The following is a 24,302-nucleotide window of genomic DNA, read 5'->3' as shown; positions in this document are numbered from 1 at the left end:
TGTGGCTACAACTTAACAGTGTATTAGACCGCACTGCCCCTAAGTGGCCAAATCGTGTACAACATAAACAGCGCTCCAAATAAAGGCACATTCAGACAAAGGCAAGACAGTATAAAATAATTTAAATAAAATCAATTTTGGGACATTTAAAATCGATTCGGAATCGTACTAAATGAGAATCGAGATTTTTATGAGAATCGATTTCTTGGCACACCCCTAATAGTCAGTTTAAATGTTATGTAAACATATTGCATTAGAAGCGTATACTTGAAATTATTTTAGAGGGTGTGTGTGTGCACGTGTTTCAAATGTTGAGTCAATGTGAATGCAATGATATTGGCTGCGAATGTCAAAACAATGGGAACCTGCTGTGTAAATGCAGCCGAGAAAAAGTCACGCGAGTCCACGTCGGTTCTTATCTCTCAGCTTTTATTGCAGCGCGAGCGACTTTTTATTTTTGCGCAGCCGGGACTTTGCTCTCTCCCGTGAGGTCGTGCCTCCATCCTAAAGTTCTGCCCCCCCCGCTCCTCACACCCGCTTCTCCCAGCCGTTAAATTCATCGGCGGCGTGACACAATGCTCGGTGCGGTGCGACCGCGGCCGCACTTTGCCGTCAAGCGGCCAATCACCACGTCCTGAATCTGAGGCGGATCAAAGGGTCACATTAGGAGCCATTTTGTGGAGTAGTTCAAGTGTTTACCAGGATTGAAATGCTGTACCAGTTATTTTAAAATGCCTGTATTGACGCTTGTTGCAATGCTCTTGTAGCCAAGATTTATTAATTTTTTTACATTAATGCAATATCTGACAATTTGATAGGGATTAATCGGACAATATTCATATATTGTTTTAAAATTGGCAAAAAAAATCTTTTTTTTTGCTGTTTTTTGATTAGTTTTTTTCACATTACAACATTAAACAAAGATTGACCTTCAAAAATTACCTACCTCTTAACCCTCCAAAAATTTGCAAAAAATCTGCAAATTTTTGCTGATTAAAAAAAAAAAGGAAAAGAAAGAAGAGCATAAATTAGATTTTTTTGTTGTTGTTAAATATTACCAAAAAAAACATTAAAAAGTAGGTGAATATGCAGGTGCTGAATTGCGAGTATAGGGGGGTCCACTGTACCTCCTCTGGGTGCCCAACCTTCATGTTTACAGCACAACTGGAGGAATTCCCACATGAATACACTGACCCGTCAGGTTTTTGGAGGCGACCCAAACGAGGGATGATGATGCAGCTCCTCCTCTTCCTCCCTTCCCCCTCCTCCCACCGCGTAATCAGCGGTAGGTGCCTGTTACGTGCAAACAAAGACTCAGCTGCTCTCGCACGTCGCAGCTCCTCTGCAACCTGACCTGGATCGTCCCCTCGGGATCCTCCCGGGATTACGTCTTTTATCCGCGGGAGGGAGCGGTGCGTCCTCATGCCGCAGCTGAACACGGAACGCCAATGCCGCCGCTTAGAGTCGAACGCTCCCGCCGCTCAGGTCCCGCTACTCGGTCCCGACTCGGACGGCATGTGGGATTGTAGCGTGTGGACGTCGCTGGCCAACTTTTACACGCCACATTTCTTGGGAAGAGCTCGCCTACGACGCTCCCAAAGGTAGCCGCTCCGCCCTTGTCCCAGGGTCAGATTGCTTCGGAATTAACTTGTCACGGAAGCGTGCTGTAACGTGCTTTCTGGAGTCATGCATGTTTACAGCCAGTTATTGCTTGTGTTTTAGGGCAGTGTCATGTTCTACTGACTGGATTGAGCCGAAGACGTCTTTTGTTTTCTCTAGAAACAACTTGTAACAAAATCTTGTTTGAGAGTGGGCTGTTTTTTTTTTCTGTAGAATCAGATTTGAAATGTTTTTTGTTTGTTTACTCTTATCAGCTTTGCAAAAAATGTCTTTCATCTGATATAGTTCTCACGCGAAATATTTTCTTTTTCTTTTTTTCTTTTTTTTTTTTAGAGAAGAGGCGTGATCCTATTTTTTTTTTTTCACCTTTAGTCAGCTTTGCAAAAGAGTGTCCGTTATAAATTGTAGTTACTGAGGTAAATACTCCAAATTTACAAGAAAAATCTTAATTTCCCCCTATTTTTTATTTTGGCGAGGTTTTTTTTCTTCTTGGAGTTAACGAGCTAAATAGTTGAATAGTCCAAATTTACAAAAGTATTTTTTAAAGAAAGGTGTAAGCTATTTTTTTTCACCTTTCTTTCCCCTTTTTCACCTCCATTAGCTTTGCGAAAGAGGGTGTTTTATTGTTTTTCTCTAAGTCGTGGTTCTCGAGTTAAATAGTTGGAATTTACAAGAAGAAGAAAAGGTGTTCTTAATTGTGTTCTCGTAGCCAAGTCTACATTTTCTGCATTTACCGGCAAGTGCACTGTGCAGTGCTTATGTGTATGACTTTGGCATGTTTTGGTACAAGAAGATGGATTAGTGATATTAATTGCTGACAGAAAACTTAACATGATCAAACATTGACCGAGCGTCGATTACAGTATGTGCCCCCAAGCGCTGACGTCGAGTCTGGCTGATTGGAATGAAGCGCCCCCGCTGGGTCAACAAACGTGCTCCAAAGCTTCTCAGGGTCCACGTATCTTTCCATGCAAAACCTTGACAGAACGTGAAAAAAGGTGAGGGAGTCGTCAGTATGTTCCCGACAGAGCCATCACGTTATGACGGCTCCGTCAGGAATGTACTGGCATCTGAGCTGAACTGCTAGCCAAAATGCTAGCTTCAACAATGGCAACGGGAATAGGAAATAAATACAAAAAAAAATACCATCTAAAAAATAATAATAGTAATTTTTGGGAAAAGTAAGTGGTATACATGCATTATTATAATATTACCGTGCTGCTCCTCTGTCCCGACTCGGTCGTCATGTGAGATTGTAGTGCGATTACGGCGCTGTCCAACTTAAACGCGCCACATTTCTTGGGCAGAACTCCCCTCCGCCACTCCCAAAAGGAAACCACCCCACCCGGGACTCAACTTGACACGGGAGCGTGCCGCAACGCGCTTTCTGGACTTGGGAGTGTTTACAGCCGGTTGTCATGTGTCATGTTACTGCACTGAGCTCAGAATTTTTGTTTCTGTTTGCAAAAACAACAACGAAATCTTGTAGGTGGGGTGGATTTTGATGTAGTGTTTGATTTTTTTTATTAGATTTTTTAAGTTAGCTAGTCATAGTTATCAAGCTAAATAGCTTTAATTTACAATATTTTTCATAGCCAGATAAATTGTAATATTTCAAGAATGAGGTTGATTTTTTCTTCTTTTTAAGAGAAATCCAAATAATCCCAGAATGAAGTCATGTATTTTCAAAATATAACGTCATAAATAATTTTAGGTATTTCCAAAAATACATATATAATTTTCTGAGATAAAAGTTGTAATATTACACTCAAACGTTGAAATGTATACAAATAGTATTCTCCTTTTTTCTGTCAGGTTATTCGTTGTGAAGTTAAGAAAATGTTTTTTTCCAATATATGAAACCTCCATTTAAATGAATCGTATTTTTATCGTTATGAGAATAGTTGTATAGTTTTGACAACGGCCTCAATGTCACAAGCTTAGCCATATTTATTTTTGAGAAAATTGTCATAACGAGAATGGCCTCTTTTCGTGAAAATGTTGTAGAATAATGGTAGTCAGATTTTTCTGACATAAATCAGAATATTAAAAGAATACCGGTAGTGGGTTTTTAGGTTGTTGTTTTTTTGTAATTATAAAGTCAGAATTGACAGAAATTCTTATTTTCCTAAATTTTATGAGAATACAATTTTATTTTTAGTTGTAGGTATTTTATTATAGTAAATTTCTGTATTGTAAGTCTTTTTTTTTTCATGAAAAAAAGTCATATGAGAATAGCCTCTTTTTTTTAAATTTGAATCATAGTATTCCGAGAAAAATCTTATTTTTGGAGGAAAAGAACCCCATAAAAACGAAAGGGAGGAATTTAAGAAACAAAAATCAAGTCAAAGCATTTGAAGACACCTGAGAGACATAACAGATTCTTAAATTTGCCTTCCTTAATCCCGCTGTTAGCATGTTTCATTCCTTAATGCACGCTGGGATCTATGGAAGATTGTTGGTTCTTGAAGGGAGCTCAGTGCTCTACATTCTTGCCGGATTGAAAACTTGAAAGGTTCTCTCTTACAAACGCCAACATCCCCAAATGGCCTTCATTTAAATTTTCTGTATATAGAGTGAGGCGACGTGTTTGCAGCGCAACATCCACAAGGTCTTTGTACATGGTTTGAACTGCCATAGAAATGCATTTTTTTTAATTTCATTTTTCATTTTTAATCCTCGTCCTGACCTACTTGGGAAACGGCTTAGCAGTAAATAGCGGACTGGTTTGTTGCAGTCTTTGTAACATTCCAACACACATTTTATGTTGATTGTGCAGAAATATGACTTTGTAGTAGCTTTTCAAACCTGTGCGAAAGGGAGAGAAAAAGTTTTTTTTTCTACCAAAGAGCAGTTGTATTTTCTCAGAAACATTTGGTCAGTATTTTGGAAAAAAAGTCACTATTTTGAGAAAAAGTCCGATTATCATTAGAATTAAGCCATGTTTTTTACTAGATGTAAAGTTGTGGTTTTGAGCATGTTTTTTTAAAGAGAAAAAGCTGCACTAAAGTATATTCTTTTGGGGGGGGGGGGGGATTGTAGCACAATGAAAATTAGTATTGTATGAAGTTAACGTCTGATATTGGACTGACTGACTGTACGCGTGCGTGCGTGTTTAAACACTATTAATAGATGCGGTACGTGCCAAATGTGACTTTGTGTTGTCGTTTTGTCGTTGATGCGAGTTGGCACACCTGACAGCTCTGACAGCACAAATGCACGATTCGACGTCTCTGGGCCGGGCTACAATTGTTTCATTCATCTGCGTCTATTTTTGCCTCGCTTGATATCCAAAATAAGTTAAAAGGATGTTTTTGACAGATTGAGATTGCTTTATGCTAGGGATGGGCGATCTGGCCTTAATTTTTTTTCCCCCTTCCCATAAAAAAATAAAAAATAAATCCAATTTCCGCTTTTTGGTTTTGCAGTAAAACCCTTGTTATTGCATTTCATATTAGCATAATTGATAGGGTTGAACAATGAATCCAATTCAAATTGGCATTGCCGTGCAGTACAGTAAATGCCATTTTCAAATCGCAAACAGCAATGACAGTTAACTGGACAAAACGTTTGTCTTTGAAAATTGCAAAGTCCCTCTTCAATATTAGCCCCTTTCACACTGCCCATCTAAACTGGCTTTTACCTCGGCCTACTATCCTTGGTCTAAGGTGCCATTGGTGCTGGGGTTCGACTGCTTCGCCAAGCTCTATCTACCATTAACACCTGTGACGTGCCAAATTACGAGGACGCCACCGTGAAAGGAGGCTACTCGCTGCCCCCTTAGGTAGACGCTAACCACCAAACAACGCTTTGATGAACCAAACCAAACATTGCGTCAGGAAGCGCCAGGATCAAGCGTGCCGATGGCTGATTGGGCAGCGCCGTGGCATCCGCTGGCCTAATCCGCAGTGAGCACGTATAAATAGATAAATAGAACCTGATCCGCTTTGACGCCCGCACCTGTGTACCAGATGCTTTTCACTCCGTCACCGTGAATGAGCGCACAGTAAACAAGGATGCATCTCACCGAAGCCAAATGAGGACTTTTTTTCTTTCCTCCTCCTCCTCTGCAACACTATTCGGGATGAAAAGAGCATCGGCAGGGTCATACGGTAGCCTGTTTGATACAGAGAACCCGCAAAATTACCAACAGGAGACTTTAGCTAGGGTTGCAAAGGGGTGAAAATTTTGGTCAATTTTATATATATATATAGTTTATGTATGTTATCAAAACTGTGTAGCTCAGCAGTGCCACCGAGGTGACATTGGCGTGTCACGGGGGCGCTCTGCGTGACCTCTGCAGCGATGCGTTGACAACCACGCCGAGTCTGCCTACTCGGGCAATTCTACACACGCGCACACAGAGCGCCCCATTGTTCTTTTGATTGTTCCTGGGCGTACAGAATGGTCGCCGGCGCGGCCAAATTGTCCCCATCAGACGGGATTGTTGTCCGTCGTCATCATCAGCCTTTGAAGCTGCGATGCACAAGCACACACATGCTTCTTTATGTAGGTAGGGATTTTTATATACAGTAGAAGTTCACACACAAAAAAATCACGGAATATTGATGAGTAGGGAAATGAGTGATTCGGAACATAGCGGCTGCGGTTATCATGACAAAATGAAACCAGGAATCCTTCGCTAAAAAATGGCTGGCTCACGATAAAGGGCACTCTACAATGGATGGGAGTGCTTCCTAGTAGTCTGCATGTTTTTGTGTGAATCAGTGTCACTCACTGCTAATCTTTTTTTTTTTTTTCAGCTGCAGGACGAGCAACAGGAAAAGCCTGATCGGAAGCGGCCAGTCCACAGGATTACCCCGACCCCACTCGCCCCTCTCGTCTCTCACAGGTACCACGTTCATTCATTCACGTTTGGTTTTTGTTTTGTTTTTAGTTTTTTAATAAAAGCTGTACCTACATTTATTGGGAAATTACAGATTTTTTGGACTAATTTGCAGACTAATATCCAGAAAGTATTCTTGGCACTTCATTACTCTAAAATGTTTTTTGGTTTTTTAAAGAAAAAAGGCAAAAATCCAGATTTTTTTTTACACAACACCGAACACCCCATGATGACAGTCGTTGTTTATTTATTTTTATTTATTTTTTTTAAATGTTTTTATTTTATTTTTTTAGATTTGTGTTCAATTAGCCCACTGCTTAAAGTATTTAAAAGTGCCACATAGAAGCTATTTGTTAGCCCATTTATGGCGTTTTGCATTATTTGTTAGCATCAAGCTAAGCAGATTTTCCTAAGGCTGTGTTAATTTTTGGCATAATTTTCGTTTAATGTTTAGTTTTACAGTAGGGGTGAACGACTATTCGACAACTAATTGATTATTGATCATCTATGTCATTCAAAGACCTTGTTTAATAGAAAGTAATCCAAATCTTACACAGTATTATGTATATATGTATATATTTAACAGTCCATATTTGCAGATTTCTCTAGTCTTCCATGAAATCCAACTCATTCTGTCGAATCAAAATAAAACATTTCCAACCATGCTTTTACTTTGGAAAACAATGATCAACATTTGTGCCTTTTTTTCTGACATTTTAGGACCAAACAGGTTTGTGCATTTTCTGCACTGTCCATGTTTTTTTTATAAAGGGATGGAAATTAATAACCTTGCTCTAGGCAAGATGAATTCTCGCATTATTTGTGAGTTTGCAAATTTCCAAGCATACATCTTGTATCGAGCCCGTTCATTTCTACCAGTGGTTCGGACCAATCACAGAGCGACATTGTGTTTGGGGCATGATATTCAGCTCAGCTGTGACAAAACCAGGAAGCCAGCGCTGACGCCGGGGCAAATAAACAAACCTAAAATGGACGAATGGACGCTGCAATTAATTCTGTTCTCGCATAATTACTCACCGGTTCCTTGTTGAATGTTGAACAGCAATAAGAGCTTCGTGCATTTTTAGCTGGTAAGGTAAAGATGCTTGTGCTTTTTTTGGTTGGTCAAAACAAACGTTTACTAGATGCCGCATCGTCCAATCAGCTCGAAGTATTGTACAGAATGTCGAACCTTTCCCGCGGAGCAATCCCAGATTGATATTGTGGGAGAACTCCCTTGCCTGAATCACAATATCAATCTGGCTATTGCCAGGTTAGTAAATGAAAGCATGTTTTTTTTTTTAATCTAATTCATCAATTAATCGACAAAATAATTGAGAGATGAATCGATTATTAAAATACAAGAGTGGTGCACGGCGTCACCAAAGCGATTGTGTCGTTTGAGGAAGCAGAGACCCTCCAGAGAGGAAGCTCGACTGCGGCGTAGGGAGGGAACCTTCATTGACTGCAGGGCGTTTTATTTCCTGCCATTGGCGGCGCAAAAAGCAGCCTTGTCGCCACTCGCAAGTCAGTGTTTAGTCTGAGCCCAGCGGGGAAAAGATGCGCTCGGATCCACAAACGCACAATGTTCTCTCGGACGATTTGACTGCGTGTCTCAGGCGCAGTGCTGCTAGTAGAGGTAAGAAGCTGAATGAGGGGAACTTTTTTTTTTTAGCTTAGCTTAGGTTTAACTTCTCATTGGTAGAGAGCTTTTATTATGCCCATATATGGAAACGACCTTTGTTGTTTACATTGCATTCATGGCATTGTCTAATTAGCTGTTTGACTCATGCCTTTGCAAGCATTTAACCCTTTCAGCATCCATTTTGTCCCCTGCATTTTTTTTTTCAAACCATTTTGGTTGATGGTTATGTTTTGGGCAATATGTCCTATACTGGATGGCCCAAAAACATTATTTGAATTACCATTCTAACGAGCTTGAGAGGGTGCCTCACTACTGAAATTATAAAAGACCAAAAAACATCAACAACTCAAATTTCAGTAAAAGAGCATTTACAGTTGAATGTTTTTGAGCAATAAAATGTGTTGTTTTTTGCGCTTAATGGATTTCTATTGGTTCCTGCAGGCACAAGTCCACAGGACAGCCCGAGAAATTTCTCTCCCAGTGCCTCCGCGCATTTCTCCTTTGCACGAAGGTATTGTTGCTGAGGTTTTTTTTTTTTTGGTTTTTTTTTGTGTGTAGCTCATAAGACATGTCGTGCATTGTTTTAACTTTTGATATTTGTGCTATCAGGAGCGATGGACGCCGCTGGTCACTGGCCTCCCTTCCCTCGTCTGGATATGGAACCAACACGCCCAACTCTACCGTCTCTGTGAGCATCCGAAAACCTTCATTTAACTCCGCAGCGAAGATTTTAAAAGTCAGATTATCCCTTTTATGCGTTTTCATTCTTACCTGTTAAAAGCAGTTAGTCACGTCTTATAATAAAAGTCTTAATAAATAAATAAAAACAATATGAAATGCAAAAATATCATATGAAAAAATCTTAGGCCTGCTATGCCCTATTTTCAGTCGACAGCAAGTGGCAAAATGGCTGCCCCCATGATTGACAAAGATGGGTGGAACATATTGTAAAGAGAATTTGTGATTTAATTTCCCCTTTAATCTATCCGCCAGTTCAGTACTCGTAAAATTAGCAATCGTTGTTTACCGCTCCATCTGGTGACATTTTTGTGCTAAAGAAGTATTTAGAACCATTTGGCATATTTTACTCTTTGCAGCGCAGAAACGTCACTTGTGATATTTACGCCTTCTTAGTTTCCAGTTTTGCTCTACATGCTAAGTGCTAATGCTAATAACGTAGCTTTACACTGGTAGCATTTCCCTGAGCTGGATGGCGCCAGACTTTGTGGTAATTAAAAAACAAAAACAAAATCATACCACAACTTTGTGTTGTTTTCTTGTTGAATGTATATTTGTTTCACTTCCAGTCGTCCTGTTCATCACAGGAGAAGCTGCACCAGCTGCCCTTCCAGCCCACGCCGGACGAGCTGCACTTCCTCTCCAAGCACTTCTGCACCGAGAGCATCTCCGCCGACGAGTGTCGCCGGGCAGCGACCATGCGGCCGCGCTCGCGCAGCCTCAGGTAGGAACGCCACGCTCGACCCGTTGCACTTTGTCAAAACTTCCTGCACGTGGATTACTGTATTGTGTTTGCTTTTTTCCCGTCAGCCCTGGGAGGTCTCCGTCCTGTTACGACCACGAGATCATCATGATGAATCACGTCTACAAGGAGCGCTTCCCCAAGGTGGCCTCCGACGTTTGCTCCATCTTTGTCACCTGACCTCACAGCACCTCACGTGACCTTACCGCTCATCCTTAGGCCACCGCTCAGATGGAGGAGAAAATCCAGGAGATCATCCGCGGCAACTCCCCCGAGAGCGTCCTGCCGCTGGCCGACGGCGTGCTCGGCTTCGCCCACCACCAGATCATCGAGCTGGCGCGCGACTGTCTGGAGAAGAGCCGGCTGGGCATGGTCACGTCCAGCTACTTCTGCGAGCTCACCGACAAGCTGGAGAGGCTCGTGCAGGAGGTGAGCTCTTTTGTCTTCTTTTTTTAATGTGAGCCACTGTGACTTTTTCCATCACGCTTCTCCGCACAGTCCACCGAACGTTCTGAGAGCGAGGAGGTCAACTTCATCCGCGAGCTGGCCAAGAAGATCCTCATGGTCATCGCGCGACCCGCCCGGCTGTTGGAATGTCTGGTACGCGCCGACAACGATGTCACTGGGGAAGCATGCTTTGTACATTTTGACTTAAGTTAGATGTTCTTTTTCCCTGCGCAGGAGTTTGACCCCGAGGAGTTCTACCACCTCCTGGAGGCGGCCGAAGGGCATGCCAAGGAGGGGCAGGGCATCAAGACCGACATCCCGCGTTACATCATCAGCCAGCTGGGACTCACCAGAGATCCTTTGGAAGGTGCGCCTTTTGATCACACGACATTTATAATAAGTCTACAAACCCCTGTTCAAAATAAATGAGACCACCATAAATGGGACCTGTAACCTGTACAACTCCATTGGAAAATATAGGAGATATTTTAGAAGGTACGTAAAAAATAAACAACTAAGATGATGTGGTTGCATTACTGTGCACACCCTCATTTGTATAAATTCCTCAAATCTGATGTGTATTAAATGCTGCGCAAATCTGCATAAACAGAGTTTATGGAATAATCTGAGTTTGTTAGGAAGATTTTTATTAAAGTGTTTTTTTCTCTTAAAGCCATTTAAAAGACATTTAGTTTTTTTGTATCCACTGATGCACACTGCTTATGTTAACATGGCTGCAAACAAATATGAGCTTGTTTACAAAAGCATTGTCTGGGTTGCTAACTTAGCGATTTGGCCGTCAAATGTAGCCACTTTTCTTACCAATCAACTATTTAAAAAAATAAAATAAAATAAAATAAACTCTTGAGGCTTAAAACAACATAACTACCAAGTTTAATTCCCTTTAGAAAATGATAACTTATGTATAAAGTATTTTTTTGCATTGATAAAAAAGGAAACTGTTGTAAGGCAATTGCAGAGTCAATCGTGCTGAACGTTGACAAATCGAAGTTGACGTATGGGCAAAAATTTGCAGCTGCGATGAAAATGTAAGCTCCCTGGCTGAGGTAACGGTGCATGATGTCTCAGTTGAGCTTTAAAAGGAAGGGAAGTGAAACGTGTTTGTGAACAGATTGTCTCTCCAATGACCCTCTGCATTCCACAACATCAACATCCATTAGGAGGAACGGCCTGCACGCACACACACGCGTGCGCGGACAGATGGACAGATGTTAAATGGCGGCAGACGCGTGTTGTGCGCTCCCTAGCGTAATGGGCACACGTTGGACCTTGGCGTGTTTTATTATGATGCAAGGTGGCTGCTAATGACTTTTAGATGAGTCTCATTTCCACCTCATTTAGTTTCACTCCAGATCAACTCAGTCAGCACACTTTTACCAGTTTCCATTTTGTGTTTCACGAAAAACTTTTGCTCTCTTAAGCAATAATGAAAATGGAAATAAAATGTATATTTAAAGACTAAAATCTTCTCCCAAGCCATAAAATAGCTATATAACATACAAAATACCATCGATGGGTTAAATGAGATTAGCATAGATGTTTTGGTCATTTTAAACATTCAAACAAATGATCGTTTAACACACATGGAACAACATAAAATAAAACTACAACAGTCCTCACATTTTCTCTCTTCTCTGTGGGATTGTATTTTTTTTTTTGTACAGAGATGGCGCAATTAAGCAGCAGTGACAGCGGCATTGCACAAACCCCAGAAACCGATGACTGTGTAAGATATATAAATCATTGTATTGATTGTTTAAATGATTTTTTTCCCTTCAAATTTTCTTCATCTAAATAGTATTTTTATTTTTATTTTCTGCTGCTGCTATCAGTCCCAAAGTCTGAGCGCCGCCTTGAGGTCCAGACGCAAGCCATGCGAATTGGACTTTGAGTTGACCAAACTCATCAGCAACGGCGCCTACGGGTGAGAACAAACGTCCCCAACAACACTTATTTGTTTTTGCTCACTCATTTGATTTTACCTTCTCTCTATGCTAGTTTTATCTGTAGTCATTTCTGTCCATTTACACTAGTCTAATCGAGCGATATAGAAAATGCGTAGATTGGCATATGAAAATAAAAGGAACCACATTTGTCATGCGTTTGCCGGTGCAGGGCGGTCTACTTGGTGCGGCACAAGGAGAGCAAGCAGCGGTTCGCCATGAAGAAGATCAACAAGCAGAACCTGATGCTGAGGAACCAGATTCAGCAGGCCTTTGTGGAGAGGGACATCCTCACCTTTGCAGAGAATCCCTTCGTGGTCTCCATGTACTGCTCCTTCGAGACCAGACGGCACCTCTGCATGGTCATGGAGTATGTGGAAGGTGGGCGGCCATGATGGCGATGACGATCTCGACAACAATTAATTGCACTTTGGGCTGGGTTAGGGACACTAACTCTGATAATGGCGACATCAACGAAGACAACGATGATTACGATGACTTGTGATGATGATATTGAAGTCAATGCCGTTGACTTCAATGATGAAGACAATAACGACAATGTTGTCAATGACGATAAGCATGACGATGTCGGTGATGTTTTTTTGTTTGTTTTTCTTCCCCAGGAGGAGACTGCGCCACCCTGCTGAAGAACATGGGCCCTCTTCCAGTGGACATGGCCCGGATGTACTTTGCTGAGACCGTGCTGGCACTGGAGTATCTGCACAACTACGGCATCGTACACAGGGACCTCAAACCAGACAAGTGAGGAAACCCTCCAGTAAAAGGGGAGGAGCCTTTCTGTTAGACAGGCCAAAACCCTGTGTAATGGTACTGCCATCTTGTGGCATCAATAGGCAATTATTTCTAGCTGATTTTCGTTATTTACAGCAAGTCCCAGTACTGTACAGCATATGATCTTTAAAAATACCGTGTTTGTGTCAGTTTGCTGGTGACGTCCATGGGCCACATCAAGCTGACGGATTTCGGCCTGTCCAAAGTGGGCCTGATGAACATGACCACGAACCTGTACGAAGGACACATCGAGAAGGACGCCCGCGAGTTCTCAGACAAGCAGGTGAGCACTCATCGGAAGTCGTTCTCTCCTCGCCATATTATGGGAGAGCTCAATTGTCTTCAGTGGCCATCAATGGCGCATAACAACCATCATATCATCTGTTTGCGCGTAGGTGTGCGGCACACCGGAGTACATCGCTCCCGAGGTGATCCTGAGGCAAGGCTACGGCAAGCCGGTAGACTGGTGGGCCATGGGCATCATCCTGTACGAGTTCCTGGTGGGCTGCGTGCCCTTCTTCGGGGACACGCCCGAGGAGCTCTTCGGGCAAGTCATCAGCGGTCAGTGCAACGCAAACATCTAAAAGGAACAACAACAAAAATCGAAGGGAATTTTTTTTTCTAAAAGTCATTTCAAATGTGTGTAGACGAGATCAACTGGCCAGACGGAGAAGAAGCGCCGCCTGCCGATGCCCAGGAGCTTATCAATGTTCTGCTCAGACAGAATCCCTTAGAGAGGATGGGCGCAGGTACAGACCACTCGACAAGTCGCACCTTTACAATGATAGCCGGGAAAATGCGCAAATTGGTTCCCGCTTTGTGGCTCCAGGTGGCGCTGCCGAGGTGAAGCAGCATTTCTTCTTCCACCACCTGGACTGGAACGGCCTCCTCCGGCAGAAGGCTGAGTTCATCCCTCAGCTGGAGTCCGAGGATGACACCAGCTACTTTGATAGTGAGTAGGGTCTGGTATCTTTGGGCAGGATTTCTTTATACGGGATCATATGCCAAATGAGTGCACTTTAAATACAGTAATCTGCAAAAAAAAAAAAAAAACGCCAGTCATTGACCGCCTTGCCCAAAAATGGCCAATTTTGGTGTGTGACGCCGTTATTTTGCCCTCTGCTCTCGTCTCCGCAGCTCGCTCGGAGCGCTACCACCACCTGGAGACTGAGGAGGACGACACCAATGACGAGGACTTCAACGTGGAGCTGCGCCAGTTCTCCTCCTGCTCTCACCGCTTCTCCAAGGTGACTGTCGCCACTGTGTAAATTTATAAAGTACGTCCGAATTGCGGGCTGCTTTTAATTCACTGTATATGCCAATAGTTTGAACGCGGGTGTGTAGACTTTTTATATCCATTGTATATAATTAAATCAGAAGTGTGTAAACTTTTTTTAAAACACCATAACACTGTTACTGTGATGATAATTATTTAAATGTACAGTATATAGGAGTAAACATTGAAAATTCTGACAAATGTTGTTTATGGTGCCTTTGGCGGTCAGGTGTACAGCAGTCTGGACCTGTCTCGCGGCCATGTCGAGGAGAAAGGAGACGCCACGGAAGACAAGAAAAGCGAGAGCCCGCCCACGCTCGACTCACTCAGCTGGACGCCCGACTTCACCGACATGTAAAAATCCTCTTTAAAAATAACACCCCAATCCCCAAATCAGGTCAATTAATATTTGTCCGTCTCGCAGGCCGTCGCTCTCTGCGGATGGCGAGCCCCTCCAGCAGAGTCCCGGCGCCGCCTTGCTCCCCAAGTTCGCCATCTCGGCCTCGGAGAACGAAGAAGCAGACGAGTCGTCTGGCAAGACGTCCTTCTCTGTGGGGGAGCTGCCGCGGGACGAGCCTGACGCCACCACGCCCGGGAGCACCCGCAGCGGGGCCACGCTGTCTGGTACGATGAAGAGCCAAAAACGATACATAACCCACTATGTTTTTTTTTTATTCCAATTTAATTAAAATGGTGTTTATTATTAATTTATGGCCGGAAAGAAACATTTAAATTGATGTAAAAATGAATAGTTTGCAGATAAAATAACTACTATGATACAAAGGCATTTAATATATTTTTTCTTGATTTTATTTAGGATTTGGTTAAAGTTTTATTTGTTTAAAAAATAATAATAATAATTTGCGGCATTGACAAAAATTGTAATTGATCTATATATATGAGTAAAAAGTTAGAAATATTAGTAAATTGAAATGCAATTGTTTTGGGTGTTTTTTTTGTTTTGTTTTTTATAAGTTATCATTTCAGTATCGCTGGAGTCGTTTCACACTCGACTTTTTGTGTCCAATCAGGGAGTTTCTCTGAGCATTTAGACGAACTGACACCCCGGGGCGAGGGCGTGCAGAGCCCTGACGGAGACCAGGGGGCGTCCGCGGTCTCTCTGAAACCCGGCGGACACGAGAAGCCACGAATGTCAGTGAAAGTGCCCAAGTCTGTTTCTGCCGGCGCACTCTCCCTGATGATCCCCTCAGGTCAGCAGAACACAAAAGTCACTCAATAGCCCCTTTTACGCTTCCTGTCAAAATCCTGCCTATTTCCCACACCCTAAAAACAGTTGGGCCAAAAATAACCCACATTTTGTCATAGAGGGACTGATCCAAGTTTGGGGGTTATTTATTTAAACCCAAAAAGTTGGGTCATGATGAATAACCCACAAACAGCCCAAATTTTGTGGGTTATTCATTTTGACCCAAAAAACTGTCCGTGGCCCAAAAACGACTGAGGATTACGAGGATGAATGATTTCTGTCTCACCTATATGATCACCTGGTTTCTCCCTCTTAGACATGTTTGGTGCATCCCCGCTGGCCAGCCCCCTGTCCCCTTACTCGCTGTCATCTGAACCCTCCTCCTCGCGAGACTCTTCCCCCACCCGAGACTCGTCCTCCTCCTCGCCGTTGGCGCGGCAGCCCGTGGTCATCCACGGCAGCGGCAAGAAATTCGGCTTCACTTTGCGGGCCATCCGCGTGTACGCCTGCGAGGGCGACGTCTACACCGTCTACCACATGGTCTGGGTAAGGACGTCACCTCGACTGCGCCTGTCGTCGGGTTGGAGCGGCGTAATGACGAGCGCGTTTTTCGTGTGACTAGAACGTGGAGGACGGCGGGCCCGCACATAAAGCTGGACTCAAAGCCGGCGACCTCATCACGCACGTCAACGGCGAGACGGTCCACGGCCTCGTCCACACCGAGGTGGTGGAGCTTCTTGTCAAGGTGAGTGTACGGACGCGACCTTGCGTAGGGGTAGATTTTCTAAGCTCCTTAATAGCGCATTCTAAATTGCGTGTTTGAATGTTTGCGAATTGGCCACAGTGTCCTGAAATTACCGAGCTGTAAGGAAATGGATGTCAAAAGTGATTGGGCATGACTCCTTCATGTGATTGTTTATGTTCATGTTTACACAAATGAAAAAACGTAAATTCTGTGTTGCCTCTCATTGTGCCTGCACCTCAACGGTGCCAGTTTGCATCTGCCTTTCAGCTGCGATATTTATAGATGCAAAATCAGTTATCTCAGGTTTGATCAATCCTATTCAAGCATTTTTTGCGTTCTCAAATTTGAGAAAATCTCAGGCCCTCAATCTGCAAAAGTTAAGAGGCGGCACTTGGTCATGTTTCACCTTTTATTCCGAAAGGCTTCTTGGTGTGGCCGGTGAATCACCATTCCATGTACAAATTCTGCAAAGAGGACTACTAGTTTGATGGCGACGTGAAAGGCACTGTCAATGTCAATATCTCTAAAAAGGTGGCGCTTTACGACGTGACTTATCTGCGTAACCATTTTGCCACCGGGAGCTGAAGTTTAAAAAAGAAAATACAAAAAAACACTTCTGCTTCAACTTAAAACTTGACGTCTCCTGTTGGTCGTCCTCAGAGTGGCAGTAAAGTGTCCATCACCACCACCCCCTTTGAGAACACGTCCATCAAGAGAGGCCCCGCCAGGAGGAACAGCTACAGGAGCAAGATGGTGCGATGTGCCAAGAAGGCCAAAAAGGAGAAAACCCCAGAGAGGTACCAAGTCAATCATCAAGGATTTCAGTCCAGAGTTTCAATTCCCAACGTCTCTATTGTATTCTGTGTGCCCAGGCGGCGTTCTCTTTTCCGGCGTTTCGCCATGCAGCCGTCTCCCCTGCTTCACACCAGTCGCAGCTTCACCTCGCTCAACCACTCGCTGTCGTCGGGCGAGAGTTTGCCCGGCTCGCCCACGCACAGCCTGTCGCCCCGCTCGCCCACCGCCGCCTTTCGCCCACCTCCCGACTTCACCCTGTCAGGTCAGGTTGCATGTTATACCGGTTCTCACAAAGTATCATGATGCCTCGCCGTCATGCCGGCTCTTAAACTCATTCACCGCTCAGTGACGGTACGGACGTCCAAGATTCATTTTAACTGGGCTGACGGAAAATAATCTGGACACTCTTATCGTGGGGTTTACATTCCAGATTGGTCGATAGTAGAATTACAGACAATAAATTAAGAATTTAGGCCAAAATAGTTGCTAAATGTAAAATAGCGAGACCACGAACATGGAATCCGCAATGAAAGTGAAGTTTACTGTATTTTGTAGGAATAGACTGAGCCTGGCTGATATTGCGCATTTTGACGATTGGTCTTTTTTTTTTTGTTAATCTGACGGCCAATATAAAGTCAATCTTAAAACCATTTTAATCTTAGTTAACTACATATTGAAAGTTTCAGTTAACTTTAAGTTAAGAGATGCTACTAAACCTGGGAACCTTCTGAACCATTTGTTTTTGTTTGACATTAAAACCAAGAAATTTGAAAGTTTTTAGGATTTCAGGTATTTTTAAACTTTGTAGGGGAATTACAGTAGAAAACTATAGAGAGCTATGGTATTTACTTGGTGTCGTTTCCATGTAACTTTTTAAGACGTACTGATAACCTTAGGAGCTGCCTGAACATTTTGTTAGAAATTTAAAAGCACGGCCCATTGTGTAAGATTAAAAAATAATAACAATAAATAAATCGAAATTTTTTAAAAGTCTGGGAAATTGTTTGCTAAACGTGCTTTAAGACAATACAACAGTCAAGATTGGCCTTTTTAAAGAATTTTGACGCCAATATTTTTTTCCCCTTTTAGTGAAAATGAATATCGGCTCCAAATATCAGTTATCGGCCTCCTTGACTACTAATAATCGGCATCGGTATCGGCCCTGAAAAAACCCCATATCTGTCTATCGTATTTTGCTTACACAGCCGGCCGTTATTTCAACTGACTTTCTTTTTGGTCTTTGCAGGTGGCAACTCGTCCCAAAGCAGCTCACCCAGCTCCAGCGCGCCAAACTCCCCCGCGGGCTCCACTCACATCCGGCCCAGCACCCTGCACGGACTGGGCCCCAAGCTACCGGGCCAGCGGCTCCGTCAGGGCCGTCGTAAGTCCGCAGGCAGCATTCCTCTCTCCCCTTTGGCCCGCACGCCCTCGCCGACCCCACAGCCCACGTCCCCTCAGCGCTCGCCCTCGCCGCTGCTCGGCGGACACTCGGTAGCCATTTCCAAAAGCGCGCAGGCCTTCCCCGCCAAGATCCACTCACCGCCCACCATCATCCGCCACATCGTGCGGCCTAAAAGCGCCGAGCCGCCGCGCTCCCCGCTCCTGAAACGAGTGCAGTCCGAGGAGAAGTTATCGCCCTCCTACGCGGCGGACAAGAAGCACCTGTGCGCCCGCAAGCAAAGCCTGGAGGTGACACAAGAGGAGTCTCAGGATCAGGAGGACGGGGACGCCGGCGAGGGCAGCACCACGGAGGGGAGCTCCTGCGAGGTGGCGGTGGTCCCGCGGGGGGTTCGGCCCGTCGAGCAGGGCTGCCTGAAGAGGCCGGCGGGCCGCAGGGAACGCCAGGAGTCGCTGGAGGAACTCGACAAAACGGCCGCCAAACGGGAATCCGATCCACCGGGTGGCGACGACTTCCTCCCTCGGACTCAAAGCAAAACGGAGATGGCGAGCGTGGCGCTAAAAGACGTCCTGTACAAGAAGCTCAACCGCGCGTCGGACGCCGTTAGCGACTCAGCCGCTAGCGACGGAGATTGTTCGCATCCTCGGGCGGCCAAAGACAAGATGGAGCGGTCCGACCTCAAGCCTGCCAGCATCGACTTCACCAGGAAGCGGCTCTCGTTCGAAGAGCGAGACGACTTTGTGTGTCGACTCTCCATCCATGACAACCTCCATTTCGGCGCCACCCGCTCCAAAAGTCTCCAGCTGGACGCGGCGGTGGCGGCTCACGAGCACATGAAGGCCGGAATGGGCGGCGACGGGAAGATGTTCTCGGGGCGAGGGGAGAGCGCCGTGGAGAAGCTGCAGCTCATCTCGTCAGGAGAGTGTCCTCTGAGGAAGACGTCGTCCGACTATAAGCTGGAGGGACGTCACGTGTCGCCTCTTAAGCCTCTGGAGGGCACCCTGGACATCGGCCTCCTCTCGGGGCCCAGAATCTCCAAAACGGATACGTGCTTATCCAAAATGGCCGAAAGCAAATTAGCCGGCCCGCCTTTGTGGCTCCAGACCTCCGCTGAACGACAGCTGAAAACTTCGGACAAACCCAAAAGTCCTCTGGCGTGCCCCCCGAGTCTCGACACCGCCGCCGCCTCGAATATGTTCTCCGGGGAGAAAACGAAAATCCGACACGATGGCGACTGCTCGAAGCAGGAGAACAGAACCTGCATGAACCGTCACGGCTCGCACTTCTCCTTCGGGAAGACGCCCTCCATTCAGGAAGTCAGCAACGAAGACCAGGATGACGACGCTGATCCGCCGCAAGTGGATGGGAAAACTTCTCCTAGTTTTCCTGCGAGGTTGGTCCTGGGCAAAGAAGGCACACCCCATAACGGGTCTGGTTCTGGATCTGGACCACATGTTGCTTCGCCTGAGCTGGCCAGAACCTTCGCTGGTCAGAGCTTTTCCACTCACTGCATCGGGTCCACCTCGAAAGAGGTTAGTGATCCAAAAGTGGAACAAACTGTCTCCGTGTTAAACTTGGGTACTGGCACGCCGGTGCCCAAAAACGAGAACCTCGCGTCGGACCACCTGAAGGCCGATTCAAAGCGGCTGGAAGAAAAAGTCCAGAGGATTCCGGAACTTTGCACCTCTAGTAAGCAAGAAGGTGTAGGTGGCGCAGCGGGTCCTAATGAAAACACTTTAGTCCCCGAAAACATAACAAGATTCAGCCCCCAACCCACCCCAGTCTCCGATCCAAAACATTCATCTCGAGAAGCCCCTCCCGCCTCTCATGTGGTCCTCGACTCCAAACGCAGGGACACGACGTTGCCCTCCGATGAGGCTTCAACGCAGCCGCTGCCCACTAGCGCCGAGCCACCCGAACAAAAATGTCCAGTAGCAGCCTGCCCTCTGGCGGTCAAAGAAAGCACAGACTCAAAGGTCAAACTAATGAAGACCACCCCCACCGGGGCGGCGTACAAGCCATCCGTGGTGTCGCCCAAGCATAAAGACCCCTCGCCCAAAAAGCAGATCATTAAGGAGCATCATGGCTCGAAGCCAAAAAACCCAAATCCCGGACCCAAGGCGAGCGGCGCCTCCTCGGAACCCCCCGACAAAGCGCTGCCCCCCGACAAGGCGGCCAAGAAGAAACCGGCACGCCGAGAAACGACAAACGAGAGCCGTGTGGGGACGCGGACAAAGACCCTAGCTGAGGGGAAAGCGTCGCGTGTGACTTCTGTCACACACAAAAAATAAAATTTCCGCATTTTCATCAACGTTTAGTTTTAACGGAGGACCGGACAAGCTGTTACGCGAGAGCCCGGCCAATCGGGAGAAGTTTCGTCGATTAGGTGCCATAAAAAGCTTGCACTCGTGCATGTTTTTTTTTTTTTTTTTGTTTTAATGCAGTAGAGCCGCAGCGTCCACGGGCGGTAAAACTCGTCCTCACATTCCTTTCTGTGTGGTTTGGATTGGCCGCTCCATTTCAGAGCGTCGCGTTCCCTGTATCGCTTCTTCGTTGGGAACGTGGGGCCAATAAGAGATGGGGAAGAAATGTAGCATTGCGAGAATAAAAACTGTGAGACTGAGAATGTTGAATGCCAATTGGTTAAAACAAAAAAGGATATCACGTGATATCGGATTGTGAGGATCTTGCTTGGAAGACTACGACTAACTCGGGTTCGGGGCCTTCCGATTGGTAAAAAAAAAAAAAAAAAACAGACCACAAGACTTTCTGTCTGCGTTGCGATGGCGTCACTTAAAAGAAATATCGTTCGCATACTGCATGTTCACAAGGTTTCGGTCAAGGGACGGCCCTCTCTCGGAGGGTCCCGCTGGTTTCCTGATTGGTTACAGAAAGATGTCACATGACCTTGACGATTTCAATGACTTATTGCCGCTTCAAGGAATGTTAACATTTGTAGCATAGTGTATGTTTTTAATGTCTTTGGAGAGGGACCACCCCTCTGATTGGTTGCAAAGATGTCATGTGACCTTGGATTGTGATGATTTATTTATTGTTGACGTCCAGTATGTTCATGATATTTCTGATGTGTGACACCCCTGATAAGAGCCCCGGGGCCTCAATGATGCCCTGGTTGATTTAAAAAAAATAAAAATAAAAATAAAAAATAACATGATCTAATGATGAGATCAAGTCACACCATCGCTTCAGAGGCTTCCTGGCAAGCCCTTTTATCGCATTAGTATAGTTTAGCTTCACGATACTCGTGCATTTTGAGGCCTTTAAAAAAAAAAAAAAGAGTGCGTTGAGGCTTGAGATTGATTTTTGGCTTTTTATCATAGGAAGAAACAAATGCACCTTAAACGCTCACAGCTCGGGAGTAGTGAATGACAAGACGGAAAAAAAACAACACCAAGGGTCGTTTGTCTCTAACGGAGCCATTAAAGCGTCCAGTCAAAAGCACATTGATGTTTGTTTACCCGCCTACACCACTGTATATTTTTGTATAGTGCTCATTTGCCAAAACGTTTGTTGTATGTCACCCACAGGGTTTGACGTGTGGAGAGAAAAAAAAAAAAAAAAGTCGTCTTGAAGTGGTCCGCCTGTCCCGTCTCCACTGTGCCGTTATTTCCACTGTGCAGACATTAGCGTTAGCCACGTTTGCTTCCCACTTGCTTTTCTTTTTTCTTTTTTTTTGTCTTTTAGAAGATGTGCAATAAAAAGTTGTGTTATTGAGTTTTTGTATTTTGCCCGAGGAGAAACGCTCTATGGATGTCATAGATGTTGTATATTAAAAACAGATATTTATATACTTATAATGTTGCGTCAAAACGAGAATAAAACTGAATCTGATGACACGTTGGCCTTTTTGCTCTTATTTGCTACGTCACAGCAGAGGCGAATTCGCTGGTGACCACTAGGTGGCGATGTTTATCCATCTGTAAACCACCGTAGCGCATGGCCATGCAAATTTCACTGTAGGATTAATAAAGTTTATCTTACATTTTAATTGATAATTTGTAGTCTTTAATTAACCCAATATTTTTGTCGAAAAGTTGGTTTTGCTATTTGCAATTGCAGGGAACATATAAAAACTCGCATTCACACTTATGGACATTTTGTTTCAATGAAACAACGTGTTTTTCTGTGAACCGATTTTGCCCCGCCCCCTCAACTATGTGGGAATGTGGCATGATTGACGTTAATAACGTTCACAGGTCACGTGACACAAGTCATCCAGAATGTGAGCCGCAGGTTTACCAGATTTGACACACTTTTTTTTTTTTGTCCTTATTATAACCTTATCTCTATCCGTCTCTCTTTATTGCTCAGTTTCTATCGCTATCTGCATCGATGTATACGATATATATTTATAGATAGATAGATATTATATGATATATATATTTGTATCAGTCTACAACCAGTTATCAATTGTTTTTGTTTTCCAATCTATCCGTATCCCTTGTCTATTTATCTGCAGTGCAATCAAACTAAAAAATAATTATGAACATGAGAAACGATATTAGAACACAAGCAGTGTGTGTGTGCGTGCATGGTGTCCCGTAGGACAAGGGCTGGTACACGGTAACACAAATCTTCTAACCTTTGACTGAACCGTGCCGTCCTTCTCTCCCTCTTCTCTCCCTCCTCTTCTCTCCCCCACCAAGCCGAGGCTAAAGCTCATCCAGCGGCCGTGAGTTCTGGAACATGAGATTGGCGAGCGGCAGCGTTGGCCTGATCCCAAGTCACACTGTGTTCCACTGGAGCGCACTAACATTCCACACAACGTCCACAAGGCGGGCGGATGTCTTTTTCTTTTTTTTTCCCCCCGCGCCACTCTCACAACAACAAACTCAAAGAGAGTGTCCACATAGGACATTTTGTCTCAGACGTGTGAGACAAGCCAATGCCACTGTTAGAGCGCTTATACTGGAAAGGGGGAAATTAAATATCACTCCATCTCTAGGTATGGTGTCCCACAGGGTTCAATGTCGAGTCACCTCCTTTTTCTATATATATCACCTTTAGGGTTATAATAGTTTGGGGTTTTCATTACCTTTAATTTTTATTTAGATAAACATGTTTTTATTAGTATTATTCTTACTTTTTAGAGCAGATTTGTTCATTTTTATCATGCTTATTTTTACAAAAATGCTTTGTTTTAATTGTGTTTATATTAGTTTTAGTATACAATTTTTACATAGCAAATTTATTGATTGCAATATAAAGAATAAAAAGTTATTTTTCATTTAAAAAAAAAAAGATCATGTAAGTATACTACAAGTCGCCTGACTCCAACAACTTGCCTTCCCTCTTCAGACGTACAAGCAATATCGAAATAAACACATTTAAAATGAACAAAGATATTGTTTTATAAATGTAAGTGGTAATTTCAGTTAGTTTGGGATTTTTTTTTAAAGCATTTTTGTATTGTATTTTGTTAACAGAAATGTTTTCTTGAATTCATTTTTTAAAGTAATTTTGTTTGTTTTAGTTAACTACAGTATAATAACCTTGGTCTGCTCGTTGTGTACCATTTTTGTCTAATTGAAGCTCCTCAACTCACTTTAACGTCGATTTGGATGCCACAAAATGGCGTCAAAGCAATACTGCTTGAGATACTGCTTGAGGCCTAAACGCCCCAAAAAAATAAACAAACCAAAACGTTCTTTGCCAATCAATGAATCGCTATCCTGAGCTAACAACAGCTAACTCAACAATATCATTTGCTGACTCAGAAAGTGGAAAATTGTTAGTACCGTTCACTCAAAAGGTGACATTAAGCCAGGCAGTGTGAAAGGGGTGGTTACGAGTTTTGGCCGTGTTGGTTAAACGTATGCCCAAAAAGCTGCAGCTTGCGTAAGAGTTGGCGGAGCGAGCGGCGACAAATCAGCTTTGGTGGAAGATTAGCGTTAAGAGCGGGATTGAGGCTGTCCCACATCTTTGGCATCAAACGATTGGACAAGCGTCCCATCATTGGCTCCTCTTTGCCTCTCACCGCTTTGGTTTTGTCCTTTTTTTTTTTTGTGAACACCCTGCCAGAAATAAATAAGGGACTTCGACATATCCACTGAACAAAATATGAA

General features: G+C 44.2%; 1 protein-coding gene across 6 annotated transcripts in view; it reads left to right on the top strand.

Moving 5' to 3' along the window:
• The window catches only part of mast4 (microtubule associated serine/threonine kinase family member 4), a 43,278-nt gene extending 21,205 nt beyond the window's left edge, over nucleotides 1-22,073 (top strand). For 4 of the 6 annotated variants that reach the window (XM_086096397.1, XM_086096399.1, XM_086096402.1 and 1 more), the window contains 25 exons: nucleotides 6,384-6,472; nucleotides 8,553-8,622; nucleotides 8,721-8,799; nucleotides 9,419-9,573; nucleotides 9,660-9,735; nucleotides 9,811-10,020; nucleotides 10,090-10,191; nucleotides 10,273-10,405; nucleotides 11,724-11,785; nucleotides 11,892-11,983; nucleotides 12,175-12,383; nucleotides 12,626-12,764; nucleotides 12,945-13,077; nucleotides 13,190-13,355; nucleotides 13,442-13,543; nucleotides 13,624-13,746; nucleotides 13,932-14,041; nucleotides 14,300-14,424; nucleotides 14,495-14,694; nucleotides 15,102-15,281; nucleotides 15,594-15,823; nucleotides 15,900-16,022; nucleotides 16,683-16,819; nucleotides 16,895-17,079; nucleotides 18,064-22,073. In XM_086096397.1, coding sequence (XP_085952523.1) covers nucleotides 6,384-6,472; nucleotides 8,553-8,622; nucleotides 8,721-8,799; nucleotides 9,419-9,573; nucleotides 9,660-9,735; nucleotides 9,811-10,020; nucleotides 10,090-10,191; nucleotides 10,273-10,405; nucleotides 11,724-11,785; nucleotides 11,892-11,983; nucleotides 12,175-12,383; nucleotides 12,626-12,764; nucleotides 12,945-13,077; nucleotides 13,190-13,355; nucleotides 13,442-13,543; nucleotides 13,624-13,746; nucleotides 13,932-14,041; nucleotides 14,300-14,424; nucleotides 14,495-14,694; nucleotides 15,102-15,281; nucleotides 15,594-15,823; nucleotides 15,900-16,022; nucleotides 16,683-16,819; nucleotides 16,895-17,079; nucleotides 18,064-20,507 — 5,674 coding nt within the window. In that variant the 3' untranslated portion in view covers nucleotides 20,508-22,073. Of the gene's footprint in view, nucleotides 1-1,287; nucleotides 1,602-6,383; nucleotides 6,473-8,552; nucleotides 8,623-8,720; nucleotides 8,800-9,418; nucleotides 9,574-9,659; nucleotides 9,736-9,810; nucleotides 10,021-10,089; nucleotides 10,192-10,272; nucleotides 10,406-11,723; nucleotides 11,786-11,891; nucleotides 11,984-12,174; nucleotides 12,384-12,625; nucleotides 12,765-12,944; nucleotides 13,078-13,189; nucleotides 13,356-13,441; nucleotides 13,544-13,623; nucleotides 13,747-13,931; nucleotides 14,042-14,299; nucleotides 14,425-14,494; nucleotides 14,695-15,101; nucleotides 15,282-15,593; nucleotides 15,824-15,899; nucleotides 16,023-16,682; nucleotides 16,820-16,894; nucleotides 17,080-18,063 lie in introns of those variants that run through there. The other 2 variants (XM_086096400.1, XM_086096398.1) reach the window with 2 other exon arrangements.
• Nucleotides 22,074-24,302: the final 2,229 nt, after the last annotated feature.

The sequence above is a fragment of the Leptonotus elevatus genome, chromosome 15, assembly GCF_054856555.1.
Source record: "Leptonotus elevatus isolate MCC_2025b chromosome 15, RoL_Lele_1.0, whole genome shotgun sequence".
Lineage (NCBI taxonomy): Eukaryota > Metazoa > Chordata > Actinopteri > Syngnathiformes > Syngnathidae > Leptonotus > Leptonotus elevatus.
This window is presented reverse-complemented; position numbering and strand designations above follow the sequence as displayed.